The sequence below is a fragment of the Crinia signifera genome, chromosome 1 (genome assembly GCF_055691185.1).
Source record: "Crinia signifera chromosome 1, ASM5569118v1, whole genome shotgun sequence".
NCBI classification, from domain to species: Eukaryota; Metazoa; Chordata; class Amphibia; order Anura; family Myobatrachidae; genus Crinia; species Crinia signifera.
The window spans coordinates 51,651,641-51,666,428 of record NC_139217.1 but is presented as its reverse complement, the minus strand read 5'-3'; the positions used below and the strand labels follow the sequence as shown (position 1 = coordinate 51,666,428).

The 14,788-nt window shown below is 45.2% G+C and overlaps 1 protein-coding gene across 5 annotated transcripts in view; it reads right to left on the bottom strand.

Moving 5' to 3' along the window:
- The window catches only part of HTT (huntingtin), a 149,231-nt gene that overhangs the window by 79,709 nt on the left and 54,734 nt on the right, over positions 1-14,788 (bottom strand). For all 5 annotated transcript variants that reach the window (XM_083151753.1, XM_083151766.1, XM_083151758.1 and 2 more), the window contains 2 exons: positions 12,992-13,131; positions 477-540 (listed from right to left, as the gene is read on the bottom strand). In XM_083151753.1, the coding sequence (XP_083007879.1) occupies positions 477-540; positions 12,992-13,131 (204 nt within the window). The remainder of the gene's footprint in view (positions 1-476; positions 541-12,991; positions 13,132-14,788) is intronic.

The window sequence follows — 14,788 nt, the reverse complement described above, 5'->3', positions numbered from 1 at the left end:
CTGCTTGTACAAACACACTTCCATGGTTCGGCACCACTTCTGTCCATCGGTTGGTGCTGTTTCTAGGACAGCCTTGCATATATACTAGCATTTCGTACTATGTAATGCTAGAGGTTTATTTGTCATGTCAAATGTTGGTGTAATAAGAAGAACTTTATTTCTATGACATAATAAACTATCTGCACAAACAATGCCAGAGAACAACATAGGCAAAATACTGCCACCTTCTGGTTCGTGTGAAAGATACAAAATCGAATGTATCTTCAACGCAGCAGTGCTTTATAGTCCTTGCACACAACATGTGTTCAGTACAAATACAGAATTCATTTCTGGACTATGAGAAACTCCATTTCAGCTATGAGGAGACCAGACCCATTCAAATCTAGGGGGTTATTCTGATTCACTCGGAAAGGCACAATCACAGTGAATCAGAATAACCCCCCATAGCGTATTCAGAAAAGATAATCTGCACTCACCCCAGTATAATGATGGACACCTCTATGGAGCCCTTCTGCTCGGCCTTCCAAAAAACTGATTAACCTGTAGCAAAAAAAAAAGTTGGCAGTATGAGCTTTATTCACAGAGAGAGATACATTAGATACCTCATTATTCTGCAATAGCTAATAACAACCCTCACATCTCTACACTGTGCTGCTGGGGTACCCTGCTCCTTCCATAGTCGAACACTCAGCCTCTGGCTCCCTTGTCCACCTCACAAGCAGCCCTCCCTGCATAATATAAACGCACCAGTGCCCAGGCCATTGCTTCTCCAGGACCATGTTGTATGCCAATAATTTCATTAGTATAGGTTATTCCGTATCCTTTATTATAATAGTAAATAAGCTCTAGGAGTTGAAATTTCCAAAACATTCCTTTTTCTTAAAATTATTGTTCTAGCAAGACTCCTCTATCATTCAGTTGGAGTACTATGGCCGCAAAGGGCTGAATGTACTGCCTGTGAAAGGGTCAAACCACTGCCCACAACATCCTGCAAAAAGGACAAGCTGATGTAAGCTAGGACATGTGGATGAGTTTCCTTTTACACATGTTCCAAATACGGGGTAATTGTTAGAAAATGCTGGTTTAATGACATCTCAAAACACATTAGCTTGGAAGACCATGATTTCAGCAAGCCAATCAAAGCCAATTGAGAGATCTGGTGGGACGGGCAGTCGCTGAAGTGTGTCAGCGGCCATGATGAAAATGACTGCATGCCACAACTATTTTGGCCATTCCAGGACCACTAATGCTGGCCACTCATCAGACCAACTTCAGACCAACTTTTTTAAAACCCTTCAAACCTCCAACCATCCAACTTGACAGTCCAACTAAAACAGTTCCCCACACATCTAACCAACTTTTCTTCCAACCAGTAATTTTTTTTTTTTTTTTTTTAAGTTCAGCCAACTTCTGTCCAACTTCTGATGTCACAGAAGTGGGCAGGGAGTGCCTGCCTGTTTTAAATATTTTTTTATTACAAAATTTGTATTTTTTGGCGTTAACTACATTTCCAAACACAGTTGGCCTGTCTAGGAAAGTTTGTGCTGCACACCAGACACGAGACACACTAGAAGACATAGGCCTCAATATCGTTCAGAAGCCTCCATCTGAACGATATTGATGCCAATATCTTCTAGTGTGAATGGGCCTTAATGCTGAATCAGGGCAGACTGCTTTTTTTTCTGCAGCCTTCAACACCACTATAAGAGAACATTGTATTTGTTTGTTGATACATTGAAAATTGAGCACTTAACTATGTATCATTTATGAAAACATTGTTGCAATTATGTGATTGTTAGGTAATGGTAATCTCACTGCAGCTAAAAGCCATTCATTATTTGTATTTTTCTCTTTTTCTAAAAAAAATAATTGATTTGATGTGATGGCAGACACAAGAGGGTGAGGTGAAGGCAGGCGGGAGGGGGTGATGTGACGATGGACTAGAGGGTGTGACGGGGGATGTGGGACAGTGACAATGGGGGGCGCAGGGATGGACAGCAGGGACAGTGACAGAGGGGGACAGCGACAGTGGGGACAGTGACAGCGGGGTCAGTGATGGCCTAGGACATGAGGACAGTGACAGTGGGCACAGTGACAGCGATAGACGTTAGGGCAGTGAACGCGAGGGACGTGGGGGGCAGTGACAGTGTGGGGGGTGCGAGATAGTGACACAACAGCGACAGAAGGGAACTAAAGGACAGCGGGTACAGTGACAGAGTGGGACACAGTGACAGAAGAAGACACGGGAACAGTGACAGAGGGGGACAGTGGCTGGTTGGTACGATATCATTCTTATGTGTGGCCGGCATTACAGTGTGAGGCCAGTTACTGTGGGCTTGCTTCTCCTCTGGAAGAAGATAGAAAGGCTAGAAGATCTAGATAAGCTTAGGGGCAGACAGGGCTGCCAAGGTCTCCACAAATAGTGCCGCATATTTGAACGGCCACTCGGACCCACAACCCCAAATACCCACGAAGGGCTGTAAACATTGTACTCACACTGTTTTTTTGTTTTTACTTTTGAGTGGAACAGCTCAATTTTTTAAATAACATTTTACCATATGCAAGCGCTTTTATTTAAATAACAAATCGTACCACATAGAAAAAGCTGCTATTTTGAGCGCAGACTACACTTATTACGTATTTTCTGAAATCTCCTCTGGAACCAGCTTTGCACCCTTCTTACCTCCTACATCATATGGTATTCCCCTCCTACCTCTCAGCTTCCCAATCACAAAAATAAATAATACTTTCTCATTATATATATATATATATATATATATATATATATATATATATACATATATACACACACACACACACACACACACATACATTACATATACATTCATACATGTACATACATTGAAAAGCTATTTTGGTGATACAGTAGGCATGGTGCTGGGTTGACAGCACTTGTGGCCTACATCACAGATGTAAATCACACTCACTAGAGAGGTGGAACTGGTGGCTATAAGGAAAGTTGTTACTATCGCTAAAGGCATCAGATTTCTATATAAATTTGCATATACATTTATAACCATTTATTTTGTTTTCAAAATACTCATTCCCTATTACATTCCAATACTTAAAAAAAACCTCTGCATTACATACACAAGCATCCACTTCATGTATGAAAATAGAAAGTTGTAAAACACACACTGGTGATGGTGAATACTGTTGATGGTGCAGGGGGACCATGCTGCAGGGGGATTGGGGATGCTGCAGGGGGATGCTGACAGGAGGGGGATGGTGATGGTACCGGGGGGGGATTGCGCTGTGGGGGGGACTGGGGATGGTGCCGGAGATCGCAGGGAACAGGACAGGGAGAGACGCGAAGTGCATAGGCAGCGGACAGGGAGCATAGTTGGAGGGTGCGTGTACTGATCGCGGGGGTTAGGGGAGTCTGCAACGATGAGCTGACTCCAGTACCTGTCACAAGCAGAGGCGGTGCAGGCTCTCTGGGACCCGGCTGGTGGCGGCTCTGGGGGGATGGTGCGTGGACCTGGCGGCTACAGCACAGCGGCGGCACCTTGACCTTGGTGCCGGTAATGACAGGGGTGCATGGGTGCCGGAGACTCGGGTTTTGCCAGTAATAGGGGGGGGTTGCGACAATTGCGGGGGCGGGTGTCCGTGCTTGCCGGGTGTTTGCATTGGAAGTGGGGATTTTGTGCTGCTGCTAGTGGTTAGGAAGGTGCCCTGCAATGCCAGCGCTGCCTGCACGACACCCTCAGGACCCAGCGCTGCCTGCAGGACACCCTCCCTCAGGACCCTGCAGCAGGACACCCCGGGACCGGCGATGATGACAGGTAACTACCACTGCCAGCGCAAATGTCATCTATGCTACAGTCAGCACTAGGTGACAAGAGCAGGTGGACACTGCTGATCAGTGTCCGCCTACTTATCGGGCAGTTGGGGGAACTTTCCCCACACATCAGGGCGATCAGCTGGGAAAAATCAAACAGGTTTGATTTTTCCCAGCAAGTTGGAACGACCGTTTTGGGCCGTTTATCAGCGTTTTTGCCCGTGTGGGAGCAAACGGCTGATAACGGCTGCAAAAGTTGGCTGGTTGGAACGATATCTTTCTGATGTGTGGCCAGCATAAGAGCTTGGGAAACTCATTGGCATTTTAGTACTCAAGTGCGTATTGGCATAAATGAGCAGAGCTACATCTGCCAAGGGACCATCTTTATGTCCACCAGCACTGTGTGGGGACTAGGTTGATTATTCAACCACGTTATACCAACAAGTCTGTTGTCCGATGCTGAGGAGTCCGGAGAGAAAGTGTCTCACCTCGCTTTTCACAAGGTTGTCCAGGAATGGAATGATGTCTGAATTAAATGAAGGTGTGCATTTTACATTTTCCCTATCTCACAAGCTACAAGCCCTGTGATGTGCACAAACACAAAATTGTGGTCTAGAGGCACATATACAAGAAAGGGACAAACACTCAAATATTCCCCAAAACACCCCAATGAAAAACAGTGTATGACTTAAGGGGCCTATACATGGGGAGATGCGCTGAGCAATACTAGATCGCTCAGCAACATCACTTAGCACACAGCAACGTGTGCTGAGCGATCTGTCAGGGCCATTGTTCTCCGGTGAGAACGCTGGCCCTGACCGATTAACCCCTTCCCGACATTTGACGTACATTTACGTCATGGTCGGGAAGCACTTCCCGACACATGGCGTAAATGTACGTCATGGATTTAAACTGTCACCGCGTCTATAGACGCGGTGACAGTTTCAACATGTCTGCTGTCCCTGACAGCAGACATGCCCGTGCATGCCCAGGGGGGGCTGCGATGCCGCCCCCCCGTCGGCGATCGCTGTGATTGGCTGTTCAGTGTGAACAGCCATTCACAGCGTTTTCCTGTGTCACCGGCGAATAACGTTCGCCGGTGACACGGGATCAGAGGTGATTGGTGCTGTAAAGTACAGCACCAATCACCGCGGGGTGTAAGGGTGACACTGGTGTCACCCCACCTCACCCCGCCCGCCCCCAAAGGCCGTGATTGGTCCGTCGGACCGACGGACCAATCACAGCCAAGGAGGGGGATTTAAACTAACGGTGACTGCACTGCAGACGCCATTCCGGTCTGGAATAGCGTGCAGTGCGGTCACCGTACCCCCCTGCCGCCATACTGACCAGAACCTTGCTCCATACTTACCTGATCGCTGCTTCATCACTGCTTCCTGGATCCTGTTGCTACTTGTGCCTTCCTGTGCCTTCCTGTGCTGTGAAATTGTGCTGCTGCAGTGTAATAGCTAGATAGAGAGATAGATAGAGAGATAGAGAGAGATAGAGAGAGATAGAGAGATAGAGAGATAGATAGAGAGAGATAGAGAGAGATAGAGAGAGATAGAGAGAGATAGAGAGAGATAGAGAGAGAGATAGTGTCAGAGAGTGCTATATTTTGTGCTGCTGCAGTGTGATATAGTTATAGATAGAGAGAGAGAGATAGAGAGAGAGAGATAGATAGAGAGGCCTAGTGACAGAGTGCTATATTTTGTGCTGCTGCAGTGTGATAGTTATAGAGAGATAGAGAGAGATAGAGAGAGAGATAGAGAGAGATAGTGACAGATTGTGCTATATATTTTTTATATAACTGACTGCTGCCCCCTCCTTTTGTGCTGATCAGTATAAATTAACTGATCAGCAACTTTTTGGGGGCGCAGGTTTTTTTTTATATATAGATATACCTGTCAGTGCTGCTGCTGCAGTGTCATAGAGTGATAGATAGTGAGAGATAGAGAGATAGAGAGAGATAGTGACAGAGAGTGATAGAGAGTGCTAAATTTTGTGTCTGCTGCCCCCGCCTTTTGTGCTGATCACTATATCTGAGGTGATCAGCAACTTTTTTGGGGGTACAGAGGTTTTTTTTTTTTTTTATATATACCTGTCAGTTGCACCAAAGGTTGTGCACCTGCTGCACCTCACTGGTAATCAGTGTCGCATCACTGATCACCTTTTTTTTTGTGTGTGTGCTGTGGGGTCTTTTTTTAATTTTTTTTTTACACACACTGTGATTTTGTGGGTGTCCTGTGGCCGCTGTGCGCTGATCAGTGACGTACATCACTGATCATCTTTTTCGGCACAGGGTTGATCTATTTTTTTTTTTTTTTTGATCAAATTCCTGTTGCCTTTGAGCGCTGTTCAGTGACAGACGTTACTGACCAACATCTGTGCTCAATTTTTGGCGCAGGACCTTTTTTTTTTTTTTTAACCCCTTAAATTTTTTATTTTTAACCCCTTCATTTTTTTTTTTTTTATTGGTATAAAGTATTTTTTTTTTTTTCTGCACTACATACACACTACACACTACATACCCCCCGGATTGAAATAAAGTTTGTACCCCCCCCTACACTATACACGTGTTGAAAAACATTTCACTACCAGTAACACAAAAATAAAAATGGCATCCCAAATGTCCTCCCAAATGTCCTCCCAAATGTCCTCCCAGTCATCCAGGAGAATGTATTCAGTGGAGGAGGCATATGCCATGCTTGCTTCTGACTCTGACACAGCCAGTGATGCAAGCGGGGAATTTGAAGGATTTGCCTTAAGCTCCTCTTCCTCCTCTGGTGATGAGGGACCCCCTCAAAGACGCCCCCGTAGAGCAGCTGAGACCCCCCCCCCCCAATAATTGATCTCGTATGGACCCCACCACCAGACAATTTTGAGCCCCAGGTTCCTGAGTTTTTGGCCATGCCAGGAATCCAATTTGATTCCACAGGTCTCAGAGAAATTGACTTTTTCAAATTATTTTTCTCTGATGATTTTATAAATTTAATGGTGGACCAAACTAATTTATATGCCCAGCAGTTTATTGCTCAAAACCCCACGTCATCATTTGCTAGGTGGACCCCTGTAGATGCAGTAGAGATGATGACGTTTTGGGGTCTGGTGTTTCATATGGGCATAGTAAAAAAGCCAGAAATTAGGCAATATTGGAGTACAGATGTTCTGTACAGTACTCCATTTTACCGTATGGCCATGACCCGGACTCGATTTGAGACAATTCTTAAATTTATACATTACACCGATAATGCACAGTGCCCACCCAGAGATGATCCCACCTTTGACCGGCTATTCAAAGTCAGGCCGGTCATTGATCATTTCAGTGCCAAATTTGAAGAGGTGTACATCCCTGAAAAATTTATTTGTATCGACGAGTCCCTTATACATTTTAAAGGAAGGGTTAAATTCCGCCAGTACCTTCCCAGTAAGAGGGCAAGGTATGGCATAAAAATGTATAAACTGTGTGAAAGCACCTCAGGGTACACCCACAGGTTTAGGGTTTATGAAGGGAAGGATTCAAGAATTGAACCGCCAGAATGCCCCCCCTCCCTCGTAGGTGTTAGTGGGAAAATTGTCTGGGATTTAGTGCACCCCTTCCTGGATAAAGGTTATCACCTCTATGTGGATAACTTTTACACCAGCATCCCCCTGTTTAAGGCCCTTGGTTCAAGAGGTACAGCAGCTTGCGGTACTGTGCGCAAGAACCAAAGAGGCCTCCCAAAAACGCACATTGCCCAAGTAATGAGAAGGGGTGAAAGCAGGGGAATATGCAACGAAAATATGTTGTTGGTCAAATATAAGGACAAGAGGGATGTCCTTATACTGACAACAATTCACGGAGACAGTACCACCTCCATCCCTGTACGAGGTACCAGTAGCCACACCTCCAAACCTAATTGTATCCTGGATTACAATAGGTACATGGGCGGAGTGGATCTTTCAGATCAGGTACTGAAGCCGTACAGTGCCCTGCGGAAAACAAAAATCTGGTACAAGAAGGTGGCCGTGTATATCATCCAGATGGCACTGTATAACGCTTACGTGCTATTCCGTTCTACCGGCCAGAGGGGGACATTTATGCACTTTCAAGAGGAAGTCATAAAGGGCCTAATATTTGGGAACCAGCAGGCAGAGGGCCCCAGTACTTCTAGTACTGGTCCCCGTATTGTACCAGGGCAGCATTTTCCTGATGAAATCCCCTCCACTGGAAAAAAGGGCAGGACACAAAAAAGGTGCAAAGTTTGCTATAAAAAGGGAATAAGAAAGCAAACTATTTTCCAGTGTGACACTTGCCCCGACAAACCCGGCCTATGTATAAAGGAGTGTTTTAAAATATACCACACATCTATGGAATATTAGGTTCATAATTTCACCGTGCTTCGGGGGTCTTGCTAATGCCACATAGCACCCACCATTCATTCCACCAGAATCTGAGCCGCAAAATCCAAAAATCACTCCTTCCCTTCTGAGTCCTGCCATGCACCCAACTGGTATTTTTTGGTCACATGTGAGGCATTGCCGTACTTGGGAGAAATTGGGGCACAGATTTTGGGGTGCTTTTTCTCCTTCATTCCTTGTGAAAATGAAAAATTTTGAGCCAGAACTGCATTTTTGTGTAAAAAAATGTAATTTTTCATGTTCACTGCCCACTTGTATCAAAATTGGTGAAACCCCTGGGGGTTTGAAATGTACACTATACCCCTAGATGAATTCCCTGAGGGGTGTACTTTGCAAAATGGGGTGACTTGTGGGGGGGTTCCACTGTATTGGTGCAACATAGCACCCACCATTCATTCCACCAAAATCTGTGCTGCAAAATCCAAAAAGCACTCCTTCCCTTCTGAGTCCTGCCATGCACCCAACTGGTACTTTTTGGTCACATGTGAGGCATTGCCGTACTTGGGAGAAATTGGGGCACATATTTTGGGGTGCTTTGTCTCCTTCATACCTTGTGAAAATTAAAAATTTTGAGCCAGAACTGCATTTTTGTGTAAAAAAATGTAATTTTTCATGTTCACTGCCCACTTGTATCAAAATTGGTGAAACCCCTGGGGGTTTGAAATGTACACTATACCCCTAGATGAATTCCCTGAGGGGTGTAGTTTGCAAAATGGGGTCACTTGTGGGGGGGTTCCACTGTATTGGTGCTTTGGGGGTCTTGCTAATGCGACATAGCACCCACCATCATTCCACCAGAATTTGTGCTGCAAAATCCAAATATCACTCCTTCCCTTCTGAGTCCTGCCACTTTTTGGTCACACATGAGGCATTGCCGTACTCGGGAGAAATTGGGGCACAGATTTTGGGGTGCTTTGTCTCCTTCATACCTTCTGAAAATGAAAAATTTTGAGCCAGAACTGCATTTTTGTGTAAAAAAATGTAATTTTTCATTTTCACTGCCCACTTGTATCAAAATTGGTGAAACCCCTGGGGGTTTGAAATGTACACTATACCCCTAGATGAATTCCCTGAGGGGTGTACTTTGCAAAATGGGGTGACTTGTGGGGGGGTTCCACTGTATTGGTGCAACATAGCACCCACCATTCATTCCACCAAAATCTGTGCTGCAAAATCCAAAAAATCACTCCTTCCCTTCTGAGTCCTGCCATGCACCCAACTGGTACTTTTTGGTCACATGTGAGGCATTGCCGTACTCGGGAGAAATTGGGGCACAGATTTTGGGGTGCTTTTTCTCCTTCATACCTTCTGAAAATGAAAAATTTTGAGCCAGAACTGCATTTTTGTGTAAAAAAATGTAATTTTTCATGTTCACTGCCCACTTGTATCAAAATTGGTGAAACCCCTGGGGGTTTGAAATGTACACTATACCCCTAGATGAATTCCCTGAGGGGTGTAGTTTGCAAAATGGGGTCACTTGTGGGGGGGTTCCACTGTCTTGGTGCTTGGGGGGTCTTGCTAATGCGACATAGCACCCACCATTCATTCCACCAAAATCTGTGCTGCAAAATCCAAAAATCACTCCTTCCCTTCTGAGTCCTGCCATGCACCCAACTGGTACTTTTTGGTCACATGTGAGGCATTGCCGTACTCGGGAGAAATTGGGGCACAGATTTTGGGGTGCTTTTTCTCCTTCATACCTTCTGAAAATGAAAAATTTTGAGCCAGAACTGCATTTTTGTGTAAAAAAATGTAATTTTTCATTTTCACTGCCCACTTGTATCAAAATTGGTGAAACCCCTGGGGGTTTAAAATGTACACTATACCCCTAGATGAATTCCCTGAGGGGTGTAGTTTGCAAAATGGGGTCACTTGTGGGGGGGTTCCACTGTATTGGTGCTTGGGGGGTCTTGCTAATGCGACATAGCACCCACCAAAATTCCACCAGAATCTGAGCTGCAAAATCCAAAAATCACTCCTTCCCTTCTGAGTCCTGCCATGCACCCAACTGGTATTTTTTGGTCACATGTGAGGCATTGCCGTACTCGGTAGAAATTGGGGCACAGATTTTGGGGGGCTTTGTCTCCTTCATTCCTTGTGAAAATGAAAAATTTTGAGCCAGAACTGCTTTTTTGTGTTAAAAATTTAATTTTTCATTTTCACTGCCCAGTTGGACCACAATTGGTGAAACCCCTGGGGGTTTGAAATGTACACTATACCCCTAGATGAATTCCCTGAGGGGTGTAGTTTGCAAAATGGGGTCACTTGTGGGGGGGTTCCTAAATTTTAGCATCTTATGGTGCCTAGAAACCTACATGGTGCCTAAAAAATAATCTCATAAAAAGGAGGCTCCAAAATCAAGTAGTTGCTCCTTCTATTATGAAGCCTGTGGTTTGGTCAACGTGCACACTAGGGCCACATATAGGATATTTATGAAAACAAAAGAATTGGGGGAATTAATTTTTAGTCACATTTCTCTAGTAAAATGTACTGTGTTCCTTAGAAAAATGTATTAAAATTGCAAAAAAAATGAAATTTTGAAATTTCACCTACACTTTGTTTTAATTCCTGTGAAACACCTAAAGGGTTAACAAACTTCCAAAATGCTGTTTTGAATACTGTGAGGGGTGCAGTTTTTGAAATGGCATCATTTATGGGGGTGTCTCACATACAAGTCCCTCAAAGTCACATCAGAACTGAACTGGTCCCTAAAAAAATCAGTGTTTGAAATTTTCTTGAAAATTTGAGAATTTGCTATTCATATTGTAAGCCTCCTAGTGTCCAAAAAAATTAAAAGGAAGTTGAAATAATGATGGAAACATAAAGTAGACATATGGTCTATGTTAGTTATTAACTATTTTGAGTGGTAAGATTATTTGTCTCACAAGCAGAAAATTTAACATTTTGCAAATCGCTAAATTTTCCATTTTTTCACGACATTTTGGTATTTTTCACAAAAAAACACAGACTGTATCGACCCAAATTTACCACTAATTTGAAGTACAATGTGTCACGAAAAAACAATCTCAAAATCACTGGGATAAGTAAAAGCAAAAAAAAGTTATCCCCACTTAAGTGAGACATGTCAGATTTGAAAAAAATGGCTCTGTCAGGAACGCAAAAACTAGCTCTGTCAGGAAGGGGTTAATATCCAGCCTGCTGAATAATAATTGCCAGGCGATAAAGATGCGCAAGGCCGCGCAACACTATTCCCCCTACACACATAGCGGTGTAGGGGGCATTTTCTAAGTGATCTAGTGAGATAGGCCTCATTAGACCACAATACTGAGCAGGAAATTTAATATCTCTTGTATATTTGGCTACATCTGTCACTCAAAGTGTGTGAGTGTGTATAACGCTGGGTGGAGCCTCTGACTCACATGACTGACTCACATGACAGAGAACCAGCCAAGTGAGCCCACAGTGCCAGACACCCTCTGCCTCCCCATGTTGCCCAGCCCATTACACCCCCACCACCCCCCCCCGCAACCCCCACTCCCGCAATTCACGGCACACACACACACACCCCCCCTCCCGCGATTCTCGGAACCCCACCCCGTGACCCCCCCTCCCGCGATTTGCGGCACACCCCCCGCGACCCCCCCTCCCACGATTCGCAGCAAACTCCCCCCCTCCCTCCCGCAATTCGCTGTACCTACCCCCCCTCTGCGGCACCCCCCCTCCCGCGGCACACACACCTCCCCACGCAATTCGCAGCAGCCCCAGGATTAAATGGCACATGCAAAACACTGACATGGCTATGGTCGACAATGAAAAAGGTTGACATGAGTTTTTGAAGATTTATTTTTCATTTTTTGAATGTTTTCATATTCATTGTCATGTGTCGACATGGACACCAATGAAGTGCCACACTTATGTCAACATTTACATGTGTTGACCTTTCTGTGTTGATTTTTTCTTGTGGCGATTCGCGTCACATAAACCCCCCCCCCCCCCCCCAGCGCGATTCGCGGCACCCCCCCCTCCCGCAAGGCAACCCCCCATGGAACCCCTGTGAACCCCGCCCTCCCGCGATTCATGGCACCCACCCCCGCGACCCCCCCCCCCCATTCGAGGCAGCCCCAGGATTAAATGGCACATGCAAAACACTGACATGGCTATGGTCGACAATGAAAAAGGTTGACATGAGTTTATGAAGATTTGTTTTTCATTTTTTTAATGTTTTCATATTCATTCTCATGTGTCCACATGGACACCAATGAAGTGCCACACTTATGTCAACATTTACATGTGTTGACCTTTCTGTGTTGATTTTTTCTTGTGGCGATTCGCGTCACACCCCCACCCCCCCCCCACCCCGCAACCCCCACTCCCGTGATTCGCGATTCGCGGCACACACACACACACACACACACCCCCCCCCCCCGCAATTCTCGGCACCCCACCCCATGACCCCCCCTCCCGCGATTTGCGTCACACCCCCCGCGACCCCTCCTCCCACGATTCGCCGCAACCACGTCCCCGCAACCCTCCCGCAATTTGCGGCAACCCACCCCCCGCCACCCCCCCTCCCGCGATTTGCAACAAACTCCCCCCCCCATAACCCCCCCTCCCGCAATTCGCAGCACCCCCGCGACCCCCCGTCCCGCGATTCGCGGACACCCAAGTTGCAATACAGGGCATCTTTCAAAAAAATTCTAACCATATTTCTCATATACAAACGTTCACAAATTAAGGGGGCGCAGCCCCTTACGACGGTATGAAGAGCACCCGTAGGGCGAGATGAATCACCTAGTGTACTAATATACTGTATAATCTATGTTAACTTACCCAAAATCGATTTCTGCAAGTGTTTCCAAGAGCTCCGTCCTCACCAGCCAGTAGGAGCTGTTTTTTAGGGTGAGCAGATCGATCATCAGCTGTAATCCAAGGTCACTGAATGTACTGCAACATAAGCTCGATATGCAGTGCTGGAAAAGGAAAAACAAATATGTTCTCAGGCACTCTGACCGAAACATCGATAGTATTACCTCTGTATACCAGATTACGGGGTGAATTCAATTAGGTGAGAGCTGTCAAGAAACTCTGATTTGTGCACAAATTCACGCGTCCGAGAATTCTTCAATCCAACTAAAAATACTTACTCGCCATACTCACAGAGAGGTTTGCAAATGATCTTCCAAATGTAAAGTCAGTGCATAAAAGAGTGGGGTGACATTCCTAGACCCCCAAAAATCATACAGATGGCCGTTCGTATGTATTGTAGGAATTTAAACAGTGTACAACGGATGATTTTTGAATGTTAAAGAAATAAAATCAGTTTACTTTCATACAATAACCCAAAAATGCAACAGAAGAAAAAAAGTCAAAAAGCAAGTAAAAAAAAAAAATGCTCTTATTAAATTTGTGTTGAATAAAGCAAAAATAAATAAATATTATTATTAACTTGGGAGTATACATCGCTGCAAGGGGTACTGCATAGTGCAGTGGTAGCCAAATCCAGTCCTCGAGAGCTACCAACTAATTACTTCACTTGTGATTCTGTGAGGAGACCTGGAAAACTTTAACTGTTGGTAGCTCTGGAGGACTGGAGTTGGCTACCCCTGGCATAGTGTCAACATTTTAACCCCAAAACAAGGAGTTTCTCTACCACCTCTCACCCTCGGTGAGGTGCGAACAGGAAAATTTGAATGTGCTCTGCTTGGTTCAATGCAAGTTTTAAATTGGATTGCAAAATAAATTTGTACTGTGAATTTGCAACATAATTGGATTGCCCCCTAAGTTGAAAACACCACTATTACTACTGCTGCCACTACTACTAGGAAAGATTTAACTGAATTCCAGTGTGCTACTTCTTCTAGATACAATGGGGCAGATGTATTAACCCTGGCAAAGAGATAAACTGGAGATAAAGTGGAAGGAGATAACGCACCAGCCAATCAGCTGTGTTTGAATATGACAGTTAGGAGTTGATTGGCTGGTGCGTTATCTCCTTCCACTTTATATCAACTTTATCTGCAGTTTATCTCTTCGCCAGCCTTAATACATCTGCCCCATTGATACAATAAATGTCTGCTTCCATAAACTCATGGGATTGCATGGACATCCTTTTGGGTGGGGTGAAGCACTCGGACAATAGGGATTCTAGCGGTCCTTAGTCCGACATCGGAATCTTGACTGCTGGGACTCAGAAAGCAGGGCATACGCAATGAATCCTTTTTTGGGCTCAATGCAATCGCCACACTGTGGGCCCGGTGGCTCGCCACCTATTCTATACTCCCTCTAAGGGGGAGGGGACCCCAACGAGGGAGATTAGACCCTGTCAATTGAGATCCTGACTGACGGTGTAATAACCATTGGAATCCCGACTTTGGGAGGTCATCCGCCACCGGTCCTTTTAATATCATAAAAAGGACAGCGTGCGATACATCTTGCCAACTATCAAAGCTGTCTGTATCATTACTTGTGAAAATTAACACAAAGACAAGTTCTGCCAAACAGCGCTGCCCATTGCGATGCGATGGCTTCCGGGTTAAATGACCTCTAAGTCCTAACGCACATGTGCGGCCTCTGTGGATTTGTATAAGGAAAGGAGCCATGGGCTACTAACATCATCTTTTGATAGCG